The 19,890-nt window shown below is 41.6% G+C and overlaps 1 protein-coding gene across 1 annotated transcript in view; it reads right to left on the reverse strand.

Annotated features, from left to right (window-relative positions):
* The window catches only part of RAP1B (RAP1B, member of RAS oncogene family), a 31,235-nt gene extending 12,070 nt beyond the window's left edge, over positions 1 to 19,165 (reverse strand). Inside the window, exons 1-2 of the mRNA XM_075427903.1 lie at positions 19,000 to 19,165; positions 350 to 434 (exon numbers count right to left, since the gene is read on the reverse strand). Coding sequence (XP_075284018.1) covers positions 350 to 406 — 57 coding nt within the window. The 5' untranslated portion in view covers positions 407 to 434; positions 19,000 to 19,165. The remainder of the gene's footprint in view (positions 1 to 349; positions 435 to 18,999) is intronic.
* Between the last annotated feature and the right edge of the window lie 725 nt (positions 19,166 to 19,890).

Genomic DNA, 19,890 nt, shown 5'->3' on the forward strand with positions numbered 1-19,890 from the left:
GCAAATTTCATGAAGCACAGACCTATGGCTGGGTTACCCAGTGAAGCCAGAGACCTTCACAATGCTGTGGTTATGCACTTCGCTGTGTAAGACAGGCAAAGATCTGACCAAGCACTATGAAACAATCCTGTACAGAAATATTAGCATACGAGAGCACACCAATGGCTGCAGATAAACCCAGTAAGGGAGGTATCTATTCTAGCAACGAACCCTCAGCAGTCATTACATACATTTATGTTTACTTGTGCTTGCTTACGTAAGAAAAATACGTGTTAGTAGAGAGTGTATTAGAGAAAAAGACATGAGAAACCTAAAAAAATGTACTTGAACTGCCTCACAGAGTACTTACCAGAGCAGACTTTCCAACACCTCCAGAACCAAGAACCACTAGCTTGTATTCACGCATGATGCAAGAGATATATCACCCTCAATACCTGAAATACACAATAAATTGTTCACCGTTTTGATCAACAGGACAACTATTTTAGCATTACTACAGCCACTGTAAGATCGCATGTATAGGACAACATGAACAGTTAAATTTCATATTAACTGATAAATATAGGAGATATACCATTATAACCAGGCATAACCTAAGCAGGATGTCTCTTTAATATTACACAAAATGGAAACTATAGACATTTATTCAAGACACAGTAACTGCTGAATGATGCTACTTTTTTACCTAGCACAAATAAAGTACCTCCAAGGTTTTCTTGTTACCAGGATTTTAACACTTAAGGGAGAACCACTATCTGTGTGTTATCTAGCCTAATTTCATAGTCCAGACAGTACAGGCTTGGAAAGTTTTTAAACTAGAGGTTTTGCTATCCCATGAAACAGTGAATTAAAGAAAAGGCAAGAAGAGATTAAGACTCTGTAGTAAAGACTTCAGTATCATGATTTTGCCAAAATATCACAAGTGTTTCAAAGAAAGTGCACAAATATCTGGAAGAACTGCTCACACCCATGTGCACGTATCACTTCCTCAGAGGCCTCTGGATGGATTCATCTCCTTTATTTAGAGCAAGGAAGATTCAAGCATAGAAATTAATTTACTCCAATTGATAGGTCAGTTACTTGGATTACAGCATACCATCCAGTGAGGTGTGTTCACAACATTTTCCAGAATCCTACAAAATCCCTTCTAGTCATGCAAACAAGCCCGTAGCACCTCTAGGCTATAGTCACAGCAAGCATTAAAGTATATCACAGGTTTCTCAAGATCTTTCATTCACTTAGAAGCAACAAAAGACCAAAAACAATACTCCCAAGAGCCACACAGATGCCTAAAGAGCTTGCAGTTTTACAACCACTACATTCACAGTATTGAACAAGTTTACCGGGTAAACAGCTGCTAATGTTTATTACCTACAGTACTGACACAGTAATACTACAGACATGTCTCATTTCACAGCTACTACAACCTCTCCTCATCCACCCCCCAAATTTATTTCATATCACACAGGTTTTTGTAATTTCATATATATGCACACATGTATAAATAACTTTGCTCATATGAGCTGACATGCATCAAGTGTCTGCAGTCTCCTCTGAAAAACTGAAAGCATCAGCTTATTGACAAAAAACCAGAATGGGAAACTTCCTTAGGCAACAGCATCTATTTGTATTGTTATTTACTCGAAATAACATCCAAAGTTTGTATCTACTGACCAAAAGTTTGATCTGTATGCAGAAAGTACAACCATGACACCACAATTCAGTTCACTAAGCAGGGTTTGATAAAAGGGCTTAGTTAATTTTTAATACAGTGGCCATGTTAAAACTATCAACTATTAATGCAGATACAACAAAATGCTGCAAACCATCAGATATAGTATTTCCTCCACCTCATTAGTGTTCTCCTATAAAGAAATATTAAATAAACCCTACTATAGTAAAGCTAACAGTTACTATTGATAAGAAACAATTATCCAAGAGGAGACAACATGCATTTTCTCAAACACTTAAATGCTAAACAAAGAATCAGACACTTGTATCAGAAAATTAAACCAACCTCTTCCCAGCAAACACACATTTCTCAAAAAGAACAGCAGGATCCCAGAAGTCAGTTTGCAACAATATCCCTGCATAAGTCTGAAAGCTGGTTAGTGTTTTGCTAGATATCTAACCACAGATAATGAGTGTAGTTTCATGAATAACTGGAGGCAACTAAAAATATTCTTTTGAGACCATTCCTCTCCTACGAGCTAGATCTGTTCACCTGTTCCACACTAGCTAGTGTGGCTGCCTACAGCAGTCTGCCAGATCTGCTTGCTCATCTTTGTTAAAAGCTGACCCAGCAAAACTAAAACAAGGCCATGGATTTTGGGATATGTCTTTGGGTCATACTGCTCAAGAAAACATACCTCTCGGTCCTGCGAGCAACTGAGCTAACAGGACTGTTACCGCTGCCCTGCAAGGAAGGTCTCAGTTCCTCTCCTGTACTGGCTCTAGCACTTACCAGGTTGAGCTACCTGTTTTCTCCCCTCTCCATGCACACAGAAAGATGAAACCTTCCCCAATGGATGAATAATTTGGGGGCTGGGGGAGAGGGGAAGTGCCAGGAATCCAACACAGGCACTTGTACAACGTAAGGAGCAGAAGCAAGGTAAGACAGACCCCTCTCATCAGCAGTAATCTTGCAGCATCTCTGGGAGTCACACCATCTGTTAGGTGTTTAGCACAAAATGTTATGATGATTTACATAGAAAATTAAAGCACCTCCATGTTAGTTTCCATCTTTGCCATCACTGATTTAACTCCACATTGTCAGAAGGCTTGAGGAATCAAGAGGCCAGGTCCTATTTGATTTTCTTCTTGCAAGCACATAAAGAGCAATCTTTCAACTTAATTAAACCATTGCTTGCACCTTAAGCAAGCAAAAGCAATGCAAGGAGAAAGCCGTAAGGAAATAATTGACCTGATGTCCAGCAAAGCAGGTCTGTACCAATACATTTTGAGACTCTTCACTGATTTTCACACCCAACAGAACACATTTTCACTCCTGACTTTAAAAACTGTGGTTACTTCCCTACACAGATTTTTTTTTTTGCAAACAAGGACCACCAGAACCATTCACACCACAAGTTTAATCTGTTTGGCACTACTGAAAATGTTCAGTTAGATCCACAAACCTGTAAATTGTCCAACGTTTCTGCAAACAACAGGAAAAAGGATTGTCTCTAACCGTACTGAAACGCACCTTTCAAAGTCATGACAAATTAAGCCTATAACTACACTACCTACCATTTCTTTAAAACAAACATTCAGTTATGCCTTTATTTTTGGAAAGGGGTCACTACAATGACACAAACCTAGTGGGTGTAGCAGAAATCCCAGTACAGTAATCTGGGTGAACTGCAGCAATTTCACTGTCTTGAAAAAAACATTTTAAGATGAATTTTTCAGTCTGAAGTTAACACTAAATATGGAGATGTCAATAACGAAGGCTTACAGTCATTTACAAGTAACAGAACTTAAGCAGCAGCTACCAAATAGCTGTTTTACCTAGTGGTTTGAGTAATTTGTGACTTTTTCTTACTGACTGATCTGCAACTCCTTAAAGGAAATTCCAAATCCTGAAATAAGAAGCTAACAACTTGGTTTTAGTGAGAGACCAGCAATCCCATTTTGGCTCTCCAACAGGCATTCAGGAATTTAACACAAGCCAAAGCGTCTTTCAGCATCCAGATTTGCAAGTTCAGCCCTAAATATCCAACTGCTGTACAACACTCCGGAGGCAATTTCACTACTTTAGGTGGTGGTATTCAATTAAAGCTCATATATACACTATGACAGCTCGGTTGACCAATTTTCTTAATCTCTGAAGCATCCAAGTAAAAAGCAAAAAGCGTTTTTAAGATTTTTGAAGACGTGACAAAGCCAGACTGCAGTACACTCAAATGTTTCTCTGACCCTCCCTCCAAACTAGGGGAATGAGCAATGTAAGCACTAACTTCCTTTTTCCCTTTGACAAGTGTTTTCTCATTTGTACAGTTACTCCTTAACTCACTGAGAGCACCCAGTAATCCTTTATACATGCACACACCTGTACAGCATACATGTAGCTTGGCATCTCTGCCCTGGTCTATCGTTGGGTAGTCTGGCAACAACATCTTGGAATGAAACACAAACCAGCATATATCCTCCAAAATGCTTTAAGAAAGCTAATTTGGACATCTCTACCACAGCATGCAGCAGAAGCACCATCTATCATCTACTCCCACTTAGATCTACCACCCCACTGGCTTTGAGCAGCAGTCCTGATGTCACTTCACCTTCCTCTTACTCTTTTCTAACAAAAAAGAAAAACTCAATTCCTAGCCAAGAGAACTTTCCCGAGAAAACTTTCCTGGTTACAGGTCTTTGATCCCTCTTGGCTAAGAAGCCACCAGTCCACAACAGTAGGAGCTGCTTCAGGACACTGCAGTCTGCCACATTATTCGGTGTAATAAAAGCCTAGCACGCACTTTTTCCACTGACCAGTGTGCCTGTTGGCTGCAGGTGTGCCCCAGACTGAGTTAGGGCTCTGGTCCCGTCTGAACTTGACATTTCAGTGATTCCCAACTAGCCTGACCTGACTCTGCTCTACTTCAAACCTATTTTTCCATATCACATGTTGTACAGACTGCTTGCATCCTAAACCTTGATCTTGCTCTTACTCTACTTTTCAGATTGACACAATGCTTGACTTTGGAACTAATATTGTATTCAGCTCCATCCAGTGCCAACACAAATTCCTTTTGACTCATTTATGACAAACAAGCAGGGGCAGAGGAGGAAGAAGACAAAGTATAAAAGAGTAGGTTTAAGCCATAAAGCACCCTACCTTTCAGTTACCTCACAGCATTTGAAACAACAGAATCCATTAATCTTCAAGCAAGACATTAAAGTAAAAAGTTCAACTGCTGAAACAGATGCAAACTATAAACCTGAGACGGAAGCTCAAAGTTCTAGTGGATTTCCTTTTCTGCCTGGAAAAAAAAAAAAAAAGCACTTCTCTAGCCATTATGAAACAGATACTGGACTTAGTGCATACAATATCTCTTTATAAAGTCTGTGCCTTGCATTTCACATATTGTCATCCCCTCCCACCCTTGAAAAAAAGAAGTTACTGGAAGAACCTTAGAAGAATATGTAATTAAGAAACCATTTGCACAGTCAAGACAGAGCTCAATGTATCACCTTAAGAATAGCTTTCAGCAGTCTGTACTAGCCAGTTATTTCAATGATACCCTTCAGTTCTAAAGCTATCGGAAAGGAATTATGTTAACTGGAAAGGAGGAAAAAGGATCATTAGATTACATGATCTCAGTCATTCAAATAAGGAGACAGTTAAGTTTACGTGTTTCCTCATCTAAAACTTAGCATTCTAAAGCTAATGCTGTATCACAGCATGGCCAGCGTTTCTAGAAGAGGATAGAGTTAAGTCCAACAACAGTATTTGTCTGTATGCCCCAGATCACCCAATCTCAGGGCTGTAAAATGGATACACTCAAAGGGGCATGACAGAAATGAAGAGACTATAATAGCCAAGCAAGTAACAGATAAGCAACACCCCCCCACCCCCCCCAGTTTACTGGACAGGTTGATGAGAAGATCCACCAAATCACCCAACAATTAGACACAAATAAGTTTAAACTTATTGCTACCAAATAAATCAAGTAACCTGTTTGAATCCCTCTTCATCTAGTGAAGTCCATTTTAAGAGAGAAATTTTGCTTTGAAGACCAAGCTACCTTTAAGGCGATAGACCTGCAAGGAGTAAGAGCAATGCCAGCTTACTTTGCTTCTTCATTTTTCTGCTCCTCCATCTTTAGGCAGGAAAACACTGTCAACTGTGGTCTCTATGTAGGCCCTGAAGAACAAGCAGATAGGAAGCATGCAAAAAGTATGACCCTTTTTCTTCCTCTTAATTGGAGCGGGTACTGGCTTTGAACAGCTGAGTCAAGTATTTATATGCACAGATATCTGACACAGCTGTGAACTCTGGAGATGTCTAATGCAAGATTTAGCTACAAAGAGATAAATGTGGGAAGCTACTCTTCTTCAAGAAACAGCTTTTTCACATAAACCAGATTCCAATGCTGTCTCAGGTACGCAGTTTCTCGAAAGTACAGAGCTCACTTTCAGACTGCCTCCATTAACTGCGAGTAGCACTTCATCAACCACCCTGTGTACTTCCTGAAATGTAACAGTCCATAAAACCACCACGTCTCTGCAGCTTCTCTCGCTAGTCTGTTCATACTACTTTTTCTAATTAATGCATGTATTAATGCATTAGTGTAGTGTACTAAAGTAACTGCTTAATTCTACATCTTCATGACACATTTCTTAAAACTGAAGTACTTATAAACTAGAGGAGCAAGAGCTTTATATATACATGGACACTTTTTCCAATAAAGATTCTCTTTAAAGAGAATGAGCAGATCTTTGAATAAACACCATTTGAACAGAAGGAAGAAAGGTTAACCATGACAACTCACTGGAAATGAAGTATTTCAAAAGCTTCACATGGGTCAAAGATCATGAACATGGAACTTGCTTTCCCACTTATGCCCTCATGAGATAAACTGGGAAAAAGTGACTCCTGGTCATTTTCTTCAACAATTTCTTGAAGCGTATCTCCAGAAAAAGGCAAGCCAAAGTGATGATGCCATGCCAAGAAAATTGAGGAATAAGAAACCCTACTTTAGCGGTGAACGAAGAAACTGCACACTTACTCCCTATAAAGCTTTCTTAAAAAGCAATCATGCATTGAAGAATTCAAGAAAGTTCAAATACCATTGGTAATTGGGCTTTTTACAATAGTTATGAAAGTGGGTTAGTGGTTTTTGTTTTTTTTTGTGTGTGTGGTTTTTTTTTTTTTTTTTTTGCAGAATTTAGTTTTCTTTCAACTCCTTCCGCTTCAAATTTTGGTTTCCGATTCAACTTTGTTACCTGTTTGAGGAATGGGAAAGCTAATAATCCAGTCTTTCCAAGTGGTATTAAACCAAATGAAGCTGTAACGGGAGCTCAGCCCCAGGCCAAAGACATGAACTAAATACAGTGACTACCTGAAGATATCCCGAAGACTTGCTTATGCAAACTAGTTGCTCAGGTATAGAATTAAACAAATAGTCCCTCCCAGAAGCATAGTAATTTTCAGAAGGGATCATGATTATTCAGCACTTTACAGACACGATTCTTGCTCAAACCCTGACATTCTGGTTGCATCGTGAAGTTGCAGTGTATTCACTAAAATTTTCTTAACACTTCTGCCCCAGTACATTTACCTCTCTGGAAGAGATGGTTTGTAAGAACCACCTTGGGAACCGCACTCCTAAATTAATCTCAACTGTTTGCATAAGAAAAAAAAAGTTTCAAACGTTAGAATGACTGATGAAGCACATTAACCAACTGGTTTACTTGCTTACAATAAGCAGTGGAGGGGAAAAAAAGTCAAGGAAAAAAATCCCTACTTCTCAGAGAGGGGATATTAGCCCCGAGATGGAACAAGATGACAATGGTCAGACATTTGGAAAAATAGCAAGGTCAGAGGATTAAGTCTTCCCAGACAAGATGCTTTCCACTTCTGGTACTGGAGCAGTCTCAGATGGCCAAACCTAAATCTTTCTAATTGTCTGTCCCATCCAGATTCCACTATGTTTTCAGTCTCTTGGTTTAGAACCACTTCTTCAGGGAAGCAACTAATTAGAAAGGATGTGTGGTGTTCTTAATATTCCCCAAATACTTACATGTAAGGGGAAGTCCTAATTTCTTATCCCTCAGCTCCAAGGAATTGGTTGGTTGGGGATTTTTTTTTGGGGGGTGGGGGGTGGTGGTGTTCACAATAATCCCAGTGTCCAGTGCCGAAGTACCACCTTGACAACATAACCCAAAGTGGAAGCCTGTTCGTTTTCATCAACTTTTAGATGCTTCAGGAATTAAAGCAACTCAGATAACCCTTACTCAACAGGGTAAGGGTTATCTTCTCTTACAGAAGAGACGGGTTATCTTCTCTTACAGAAGAGAAATTAAAATACTCCAGAGCTGACTTTTACACTTATTTAGAGAAAACATTATTCAGAAATCAATTCTGAAGACAAGATACACTGAAAAGCTGACCAGGTCCAATTAAAGACTTTCATACTCAAGAATCCTGGAAGCAGAGCTATTTCCTTCTAATGCAGACTCTTTGGAAGCGAGTCAACTGTTCAGTAAACAAAGCTAGAAGTGATATTTATTTCTAGTTTTTACCTGGTTTTGATAGCTTCTTGTCTTGACAAACAAGTATTTTGTCAGTTGGACAGCTAGTTCTTCTGGGCACTAATACAGTAATTTTTCTTCAAGTATGTTTAAATATTTTAACTGATGCCAGAGAATCTTCAGAGGATTTTCAAAAAGCTGTCTGAGTGATTAAGCTTATCCAGTGACATGAGATCATACTAACCACCTGCGAAAAAGGCAGAGACCTGAGAACAAGTTTCTGCAGCACAAATAGGGCATCAAGGTTTAAGTTGCTCCTTGAACTGCCCACGGAGACAGTTAGCCACAGAGATAGTTCAACCCAGTTTTTCTCCTTTCATTGAAGGGAGCCACCTTGATTACTACTGCACACAGGGACAATTTCTGCAAAGCAGCTAACATGAGCTTACCTTGCAAGACTAGTTCCACTGTCTGTAATTAGTATAGCTGAATAAAATATTTTTTCCTGAAGTCAAAGTTAACTCCCAGCTAGATCTTCAATCTGAACACAAACTTAACGCATGTTCTAAGGATGAAAACTGGCCTGCTTGAAGCCACTGACATCTCAAAATGAAAGCTTCCTAATGTGAGCGACTAACAAGCATCTGCAATTTGCAGTAGTTTCATACAAAGTGTAAAAAGTCATTTCAACGCAAGTTATGTAATGAACATTCTTAAGCTACTAAAAAATAGGCTATGCTTCAACACTTACTGAGTTCAAGTCTCAACTCTGTGCAAAGATTCAAAGATGTCAATTCAAATTTGGAGTCCCATATAAAACCTAAGCTACAGAGTCCATTTAAGCCTCAACTGGAGTTTGTAACATTTATCAGATTTATTCCTATTTTTGGTGACCATTTACCATGGTTTTGCATTTTCCCCCCTATTTTTGTAAAATAGTCACCATCCTCCATGAAAGTTAGTTGTTTGTGCATATTCTACCAGTCAGACTTCCAGCTAAAACTATGATCTCAGAATTTCTGAAAAAACTGAATTGCAAATGTTTTTCACGCTTGCAAAGAAAATCCAAGCAAAATAGACGACAAATAGAAAGAAGAACACTCAGATTTTTAATAATACTACAAGTATCTTAAATTCAGAGAATGCAAAACTACCACATTATGGTATCTTACTAGGCATAAGCTAAGTATTCAACCATACAGCAGGTTTTGAGAACTGAGACAGCAATTTACTGCTGTGAATTTGGCTCTACTGTCATTGCAGAGAAGGATCAGTATTTAGCTCTCACACTTTTAATCAATTAGTGGATTGCCACTTGATGGCATAACCAACATGCTTTACCTGATATGCATCCTTCTGATCGAAAGCAGATATAAGTATTTGTTTCTCCCCATAGCTGCTACAGTAAATTTTATCTTTCAAGCTACAAAAACAGTTAAAACCAGCAGTACTACAAGTAAGGCATGGAAATTTTCAGTGTCAAGACATTTCTCTTGTAAAAATGCACTCATGCAGTTTGAAAGCTACTTCAAGAATAAACTTGCCAGTTGGCTTAAGATACTCTTCTTTGCAAAAAGGCAGCTTAACTTCTGTTGCAGAAACAAGACCTAGCCTCAAATTCCATGTATTATCTGCTTAACATCTGGCAATCCCAGCTCTACTCTGATTGTGACATTGGGTGCTGAACCAGTACAGCCTTGTATTGGGTTTCCTTCTACTGACATAAGGCAATGCTCAGTTCCACTGCAATTCCCCGTACCAGCTGAATTTTTGTCCCTCCTATCTATTTTTCTCTATAACCCACACATCATATACAGCCCTGGCAATGCCAGGGCTTGCATACCAAGGTATCACTACTTGCACTGTCTGTGTTATCAATAGTTTGGTTTCAATTCAGGTTTGTTTATACTACTAATACATCGTCAAGGCACAGATATGCAGATCTCCTTCACCATTATATGCTCTTTTGTTACTGGCCATTTAAGACGGACTGGTGTAGGCCCTTTACATATAAAGTATCCGTCCGTAGTATGATTTACAATACTTCTATTACAAATCAGTTTGGTAGCCTGAGAGCCATCCTACGAATTCCCATACATCATTTTAATTAAGATTAGAAGTTTTATCTGTTGAAGGGACACTGATTCTACATAAATTGAGAATACTAGCTACTAGCATTCATTAACAGGAATAAAATTAGTTCTTCCATGATAAATGAACCACACCAGCCAAGTCCCAAGTAATTGTAACTCGTGTGTTTTCACCTCTCAATCAAAACTCCCCTAAAGAAACATGGTATTTGAACGTGAGCAGCAAAACGTCACTCAAATTCACCCAAATTATATGTAATTTCACAAACAGTTCTTTTGTTCAAGCTTGAGATATCTGTCCTGAGGTCAAGCTGAGAAAAGCACACACCAACACTCAGCAATAACTACCATCTTCTGCCACATGGTTTTGCTACCTCTGCAATAATGGCGGTGCAACCTTAATTGCTTCTCTTCACAGTAAATTTTATTAGCTGAATCCACTGACGATGGTCGGTTTGTAAAAGGTCTGAAATGTTTAACTGAAGTGGCCAAAACTTGGGTAGAACATCCTGTTCTGTTTCTGGCAGCAAGGCAGTAGCATCTTGAACCTAGGGATGACAGCTCCTCAGGGAGCATCCAACTCACAAACACACCTTGACTAGAAGATGACAATTGTAGCAGTTGACCTTCACGCCTCTGCCCATATGCAGATACACATACAACCTGATAGTTTCTGAAGCAATTGCTAAGTTGTTGCAAGCTTCAGGCGAGGGTATTTAAAAAAAAAAAAAAGAAAAAAAAAAAAATCACTAAAATGCTGGCTTATCTTCACACGCTAAGCTGTGAACTGCTGTAGTTTTGCATCTGCTTTGAGCAGCTGATGCATCTTAAACAGTCCCAAAAAAAGTCTCATGTAATGAGTCAGGAATTTCCAAGAGAGGGAAAAATCTGACAGTTATGAGCAAGAACCCAAAGGTAAGCAATTCATGCTTGGAAACTGGAGCTCATAGACACAACGACACCTACACAAAAAGCTGAATAATTTTAACCAAATGAATTTGAATCGCACTGATCCCCACACCACTTTCTATTACACTAACAAGATCCTTAGTACAGTTACCAAATTAACAAGGGCTGAACTTGTTTAATTAAGTCTTCACTAGAGTCTATTTGAATCTTCTTAAGACCGCTCTACTCTAGTTCTTGTTTAGACCATACTTTTTGGTTGCTCTGCATCTTCAAAGCTTACCATTTTCTGGAGAAACCTGTCATACCTTAAGACTCGGTTTGCTGTTAAGTTAAATCAAACACGTACTTTGATAAGGCGGCAGAAGATGTCCAAAGCATACTGAAATTTAAAATCAGCTCCAGAGCTTTGGATGGGAACACCTTTCTAAATACAAATCAGCATGTCTGGTCTTCTAAGAGTCATCTATTATTTAGACTGTGACAATCACCACAGCTTTTGAACAAGTGTTACTACTACATCCTAAATCTCTTACTGAAGAAGAGTTTTACTTCCAGCAAGATAAATATATGCATCTCAAAACAAGCTACATTTTGGGAAGAGCCTGAGTGGAAGAATGACTTTTCAGTCCATCCTGACTGTTCCAGTGAAGCAAGTTTATCCTTCATGAAACCACATTCTTATGTTTCCACATTGCTTAAGCTGCTCCCAGTTTACTCAGTGTGTCCCCCATTTAGGTTCTTGGGATCTACGACTTCAATCTTCTGGACATAAGGCTGTGAATGGTTCCTTATTTTCACTTCTGCTATTACAGCTGATTCAGCATTCACCTTGGAAAAGAGGCCTGAGCTTTCCTCCATGAAACTTACAGCACCAAATTTCAATTAAAAAGTAGTCCAAAATAAGATTATGTAAGAATTGCATTACCTGAAAACGCAAATATATCATCTTGAAAATATTTGTCTTTGAAAACAGTATTTGCAAACTGCGTCTCAAGACCTTGCCTCTGGCTAGAAGCAAGATGTACTTTCAGTTAGTGAGACTGCACATTGTTCAAAACATTGGTTACTGCAGTCAAATGAAGTCCAAACTAACGTTCACTTAAGGTTGCTTCTTCATCAGTTTCCTGGCTAGCCAGGACCCAGATCCCTAGCAGAAAAGGAAGAGGTAGCATCAGGACTTTTTTGTTTCTTTGTTTGTCACAGATAAAACTGTATAACCTACTTATTCTTTTCATTCTAGGCTTCACATGAACTATTCTTACTTTCACACTCTAATTCCTACTCACATAGACAGAGAACTTATCTTCTGAGGTTACTCTTAAGAGCTTGATGAAAAGGAACACGCAGATCAAAAGGATGCCAAACACCAGCATGTACCAGTGGCCTAAAGCACTTAATTGTAAAACCTTGTTTTCAGCTACTCATTTTTTGCACAGCTTCAGCTATCACACTTAAGTTTTCTATGCGAGATCTCTGGCTGAACCTCAGTTTAGCTCAGGGCATTTTCTGAAATAAGAGGTTTAGGGAGAACAGGTCAAAAAAAACAACAGGGGATCATTTAAAAAAGCAATGGACTTGCTCAAATGTAAAGAAAGGTGAAAAGGTAGCAATAAATTGTAAGACCATACAATGAGCAGAAATGGGTATCACCCAGAAATGCTTGTTTCTCTCTAGTATTCAGATACAAAAAGCAAGCAGAAAACCGTACACCAAAAGTAAGAGCGTTTGAAGACCAAGCATCCAGTTAAAAAATGAGAGTTATGAATGCCTGTTTATTATAGGCTTCTCTCTATTGGCCTCCAAACTTATTCACTGCCCAGGATGATATCAAGTAACAAGGTGTCTTCTTTGGCGAGATCCCATCTAATCTGCTACTTAAGTTAAAAAAAGATATATCATAAAAATGGAAGAGTGATTCTCCAGCATGACAGTCAGCTATTCTTGCCTCTTCCAGTGCTCCTTCTTGATGCCACAGGACTACTACACAGTCTCTTACATTCCACGAAGTGCTAAGATGACAATTTGACCTCAATTTCTAGAAGCATGGCATATTCATTCAAATGTCAGCAGAAGTTGGATTTTGAACACAGCATTTCGCAGCACACTAAGAACACAAGTCCAAGGCATCTCAAATGGTACACTTAGATTCAGTGGATACTGTTCATATAAAATCATCTTGGAAATTCATCTATAGACTGGTATAATATGTGCAAGAACTCTGAAGGTGAAGTCATACTTGACAAGAACTCATTTCTGATGCCACTCATCATAAAATCCATGAAAACACATAGCATTTTCTGCACACTTGCACCAATATAAACAATAGGTAGTAAATAAAAAAAAAGGAACATTCCCTGAATGGGAATAAAACCACCACACTCAGCATGCCTACTGCCCATCAATTCTCCATTTCAAACAGGTCAGACAGATCACAGAAAAACAGTACGATATATCCTTATATGTACCAACTACATAAATGTAACTTCAGATGCGTAAGAGCCAAGATTTCACATGCAGTATAATTTATACACTTTCCCAACCCCAAGAAAATCCTTCAACAATATTGTACGCAAAAAGCGATCACATGAAGCAAAGATGGCTATGCTTATGGGTCATCTCGTGCATCAAGCTTTCAGAATGTTATCTTGTAAGTAGCTTCACAATGAAAGATCAGAGGAGGGTTACTGACTGCATCTTACAACATCTTAACAATTCACCGTAACTACTTCACATTTGCAGGATTAATAAAAGAGGTTCCTGCACTGTATGTCACTGGTCTGCACCCACACTTAACTAAACACGTAAGTCTGTACACACCATCATGCAAAGTTCAGTCTCAATTGTAAATGTCACATTATAAACACATAATCTAGTTCTAAATACTCTATTGCAGACAGTAAGATTCTTAGATAACTTTCACTTCACAGATTACTTCCATTCCACATTCCAGTTTACCCTTCTCTACATTCAGAAAAAAAACAAAACATATTCCAACTTTCCACTAGTCTTCTAACACATCACTTTTGGGGGAAGTATCAGACCAGATGTTATAGAAGTTTGATTAACTGTAAGCAAGGATTGTACAACTGCACAACTTAACCATCAGTATTGTCTGGGTTCTGCTGCAGTTCAGGCATTGTTCAGCATACTAGCTTCATTAAATAAATAGTACTGACCATACACGAAACCTCCAGAAAAAACACAAGTAGCTGGTCTGGCCCCACAACTATCAAAACCACTTTTATTTCAGTAGTGCTGAAATACCACATCTAGCAATGTACAGGTCCTTCTCCTGTCTCCTGTACCTCCCCTGCTGAACTCCATACAGGTAACTCACATATATCTGCTGTTCATCTTTAACACAGATGTGGTGGTACATTTTTTGCTTCTTCCCGATATATGAAGAATGCTTTTAAGAAATTTTCCTTCATTGCAGACATGAAAACAAATGAAGGCACAACTGGCTAGCTTGCAGAAAGATAAAGTGTAAGTGGAAAAAACAGGACAAGACTTCAAAAGCTAAGACAAGTAATACAGAGAAACAGAAGAAGCAGCTGCAGGGACTAACTGCATTCACAAGTTATTTTAGACTAACTAAAGAGTTTTTCATGCAAAGAGCACATTCTTCTCAGAGTTTCTACAAAAAAAAGACAAGAATTATAACTACAAATCCTTTCTTTGTCTTCAGTTATGAAAATAAATTGTTCTGTTCCAGTTCTTCAATACTGCCCAGAAATTTAATGATACAGAGTTTCTCACAGCTCTATGATTAGAGTTATATTGAAAATTATTTCAGGAATGAGTAACAGTGGCACACAAAATGCTTTTTGCAGAAGACCTGGTCAAGTCATTCAGATTAGGACACCTTCCTGTGTTGCAACAGCTGCAGGAAGGATACAAAGTGATCTAAGAAACTAGGGGTTCCCTGAAGAGGGTCTCAGGCTGGAGAGAAACATGAGCTGCTGCTTCCCTGGCACAGGATGCAAACACCAGTCCATTAGAAGGGCTAGCCTGTTCCACCCCTGCACTACGGTCTGGCCTTCCTCCCTCGGCCAAGAATGAACTAACCATGTGTACTGTAATTGGCAGTCTCTTTTCATAGTTGCATAGCAGCGATTTACTTCATATAACATCAAGTTCTTTGATTAATAACTAGAAAGCTGAGTGGGGCTGAGTGGGACAGTGTGCAAGATACTGTAGAATGCCTCCTCTTCTTCCTGGTTCAACTCTAAAGTTCCTTTAACTCTGCTACACACACTCCTGTAGGGTCTTATAGGAACTTTCACTCTACTGCTTCAGTAATAAAAAATACTATTAAAACACTGTTCTTGAAAAAAGAGCATTCTGAATAGCTAGAGGGCCCCCAAATCATTTTATATTTCAAAAGTTGCCTAGCAGGCAGATTTCCAACCTGGCATTTAAAGCCTTCCTCCTTTTCCTTGCTGCTAGAAGAGAGGAACACATAGTGTGTCAGGAGCTCACAACAGCATACATAAACAGGCACACACAATAATAATAAAAAAAACCCTTTTCACTTTTAATTGTCCAGTGTTTTTCTAAGCATTCTAAAGCTGGAGAGATGAGAGCTTCAAGCCAGAACCTACTGCTGCTTTTGAAGGTAGCCTCATCCAGCTGTTCCAGGACGAAATGGTCTATGTCAGCAGACAAGATCTTTTTTTGACTTTCTCCAAATAGCATTTGCCTACTACAAGCAAACTGCCATAGCTTCCTCAGAATACTGCTTCTACTACGCCTGTCCCACTCAGTTTTCTCATGGTTGACAGGCCCCCAGGAGAGATGGGCGCCCATTAGATGCTTTAAGTGAAATAACTAAAGCTCTACTGCAACGAACTGCTGAACTACAACTCAGTGAACTTGAAAGCAGGTCCCCTATTAATGGCATTCAAGTAACAAAAAAAATTCCTTTTTCCTTGCTTCATGCAAGAAGAATAGAAACAAACCACCTTAACCATGTCTGAGCAGGAAAACAAAGCTTGTCTTCGAATATGAAAGTGTAGTTACTGTAGATACTCCTTCAATCTCTCCGAACAAGGAGGCTGTCTAAAATATCCCTCTACCTGACCTAGATGCAATGGAACACAGCAGAAGCCTGCCCCAACTCAGCAGGGATTCAACACACTGACATTACACAGTGCACATTAGTCTGCTTTTGTATTTGTTTTGAGGCAGAAGTGTGGCAGTGCTTGCAACCACAAGCTAAACACAAACTTCTGTTGGAGGAGGAATGCTTAGGGATCCGTTTACTAGGAGAGCAATTTTGACTAAAAGTCACAACAACTTGAGCTCACCCTGAAGAACTCTCAAACGTCAGTTAGGTATCTGAAAGTCATGTAAGCGTTACTTAGGCCAATTCATAAAGGACCCTCCTACCCTCTTACCATACACCCAAGGACAACAGAGTGCCTGTTTTTATCCACAAGATATTCTTACCCTTATGAGCACCTCTCTGTACCTACCTCCGGCACCCAGCAGAGCTCTGTGGATGACAGGATTGGCACTACAGCAGTAAGCATCAAGTACTCAACTACTTCTGTGACTCCTGCATTTCCCACATCCCAGCTGATAGGTGGACAACTGTTTATTTTAGTTCCCAGTCACATTTACTAACCATTAGATCACAAGCTACAGTGTAGTTTTCAGCACCCTTCCTTCCTCAGCCATACAAGTAACATCTTTCTCCTTTTGTAGGCCCTCACCTAGATTCCCATCTGCTCGCCTCTGCTCCAGAAAGGCTCTCAATTAAAAAGACAGTCAGTTTTACTCTGCAAAACTGGCACAGCACAAAGAGGACTGTCATGGCTCGCTTCAGATTTATTTTTGATGAAATGTCCTACAGCAGAGCTTCAGAGCAAAATAGCACAATTTTAATTCCACTCAGAAAACTTCTCTCACTCACGTATGTAGTAATAGAAGACACACAGTTACAGACACTAAAAGGACTATTGGGGTTTTTTTCCCCCCCCATATACAAGTTCTGTTTTTACACTTATAGTCTTTCAACTCTGTTTCACAGATTATTTCACCCCTAGGCAGACAGGTGCTCCAAGTATGATCAGCTTTGCTGCAAAAAAGGTACATGACATTTATATTGTACAGTGCAACTCAAAACTCAGTTATTAAGCTACAGATAATCATAAAGTTTTACACTACAGTTTCAAGCTGAACTTGAAGTAGTTCATACCACTACAAGAAGCCGCCCTGAAAACATGCAGGTACCAGGGAATAAAACACTGCACCTAATTAGTTGGAAAGTTTATTTGTAAAGCCTTTGAAATGAACAGCCAAGGCAACCTCCACTATTCACTCAGCTCATTTTTAGCTAGAATGAAGTCTACAGGATACACTTTGAGCACAAGTAAAAAAAGATGCTATGAACAAAGAAAGTGAAAACACTTGACTGTAGCAAGTTTTTTTTTTGGGGGGGGGTTGTTTTTGTTTTTTTTTTTAAAGATTGTGATTTTAACACAGATGCAAGTCATCCAAAAGATGATAATTTGATTCATTTTTCAAGTTTTCCATAGAGGAGAAAAAGTCTCTTTCCAAAGGGAACAGATCTATTTTCAAATTATTACCATATAAGACAATGTGATTGCTTCTTTGCCTTTTAATTTGTGAAAAAGAAGAGTGTTTCGTGTCTTCTTTTTCATAATTTCAATGTATATTTTACCTTGATAGAGTACTGAAAAGTCTTTGTCATACACTGTCTACACATTTCACATTTGGGTAAGATATAGCTGTTATAAGCTGGAAATAACAAATTATTCTAATCAAAACATCTACATGCAAGAACACACACACGACCTGTGCAATTTTCTAGCTGCGTATCTCCAAAATACCTTCTCTCTTGGAACTGTACTACCTTAGTATCATACTCCACAACAGTATAGGAAAAGACAGGTTTTATTTTTTTGTTGTTTTACCTTGCAGAGCACAACCCATCCCTTTAGGACGGAAACGAGAGAAAAGGCATACTGATCTTTTTCTGCGGGAAACCTTGCTTTATTATCCTCTTTTTGTAATCCGAGGCCAGCGCAAAAAAACCCCACTCATTTGGTTTCATTCGACCCTTTGCAAACTTCGCTTTCCTTCCACCGCTTCCCCATCTACGCAGCGCAGAAGGGTGCCAGGCATCTCGGGGGTTAGCAGACGGTTTTGGCGCAGGAAGCGTCGGTCAGATCCTTCCGTTTGCTTTGACAGGGGGGTGCGGCGGTCGGCCTGTCTCCATCCCCCCCCGCCCTCCTCGCCCCCACACACCGGCCGGAAAAAGCGAGCAGCTTCCCACCCCCCCCCGACGACCGGACTAGGTGGGGCTCCGGCTCGGACTTCCCGCTGACAACGACAGCCGGGGATCGTCCCCCTTCCCCGCCCGCGGTGGGGCCCGAGGCGGGCGTCAGTCACCCGCCCCTCCCCGCAGCCGGCCGGGCCCCACGTCGCGGCCCCGAGCCGCGAGTTACAACTTTCCGCTTCCGCTCCAACTTCTGCTCCCGGAGGGGGGGGGCTGGGAGGGGGGGGTGGCGGAGAAGGGCAGGGCCGGGCCCTCGGCGCGGCTGCCCCTCAGCGTCCCCCGACGCCTGAGGCCGGACGAGGCGGCGGCTCCCAGTTCCTCCTCCGCCATGTTTCAGGCTCGTGCCCCTTCCCTCACAGCCGCCGCTTCACCCACCCTCCCCCCGCCGCCGCCGCCGCCGCTGCCCCCCCCACCGGCCCGTCCCCGCCCCGCCGCGCCACCTGTACCAGACACGCCTCTCCCCGCCACCGCGGCCCGGCCCGCGCTCCGCCGCCGCGAACCTACCGGACAGCGCCCTCCGCTCCCCGCCAAGCGCCCGCCGCCTCCTCACCGGCCGAGCCCGCTCCGCTCTCTCTCGCTGCCTGTGCCGGGGCGCGGCTTGGGGCCGTCGCCGTGACGCCGCACGCCCAGCCTCGCTCTGGCGCGGCGGGGGCGGGGGCGGCGCGGAGGGGAGGGGTGACCTCGCCGCTCCGCTCCCACTGCGCAGGCGCGCCCCTCCCTTCCCTCCCCCGCCTAGTCCCTCCATCTCTACCCTCGGCCCCCCTGGCTGGCCCCACGTAGACGCTGCGCCGGGCGGAGGGGAAGGGATGGCCGGGAAGGGATGGCCGCCGCTCCGGCGGGGCTGCCCTGACTGGAAACCCCGCTGGGGCGGGCCGGGCCGCCCGCCGTGCGGCTTTGCGGCCTCCCCCGGCCTGCCGCCACCGCCTGTGGTGGCACCGAGGGAGGGAGGGAGGGAGGCAGGCAGGGAGTCCTCCCCGGTGGCGGGCAGGCTGGCCGGCCGCACCCGTGAGCCGTCGTCGTCCACACCCCCCTGCTTTGGGACTTGGGAGACTTCTACTGGTGGGCGGTGAAATGTGGTGTTTCAGGGGCTGGACAACTGTGTTGAAGCTGGAGGCCGGGGCTGCCTTGCAGTGCCAGGCCTCTGGCCTGCGCCCCCTCTCCAGCCCTGTCGGATGTTCCCGAAGGCCTCTGTCAGTCATGCAGGTCGCTCTCTCCCCAAGTGCTCCTTGGGTGAACGTGGTCCCTCTTCCTCCACGTTCTTCTCAGCCCAAGTAGGAGCTGTAGGTTAGTTACAGCTCAAAGGTAGGTCGAAAGCACGTTATGGTTCCTTTAATTTAGAGCGTGAGGAGCTGGAAACATAAATGCCAGGGAAGTATCTCTTACATTTCTCAAAGG

The sequence above is a fragment of the Opisthocomus hoazin genome, chromosome 8 (assembly GCF_030867145.1).
Source record: "Opisthocomus hoazin isolate bOpiHoa1 chromosome 8, bOpiHoa1.hap1, whole genome shotgun sequence".
Taxonomy (NCBI): domain Eukaryota; kingdom Metazoa; phylum Chordata; class Aves; order Opisthocomiformes; family Opisthocomidae; genus Opisthocomus; species Opisthocomus hoazin.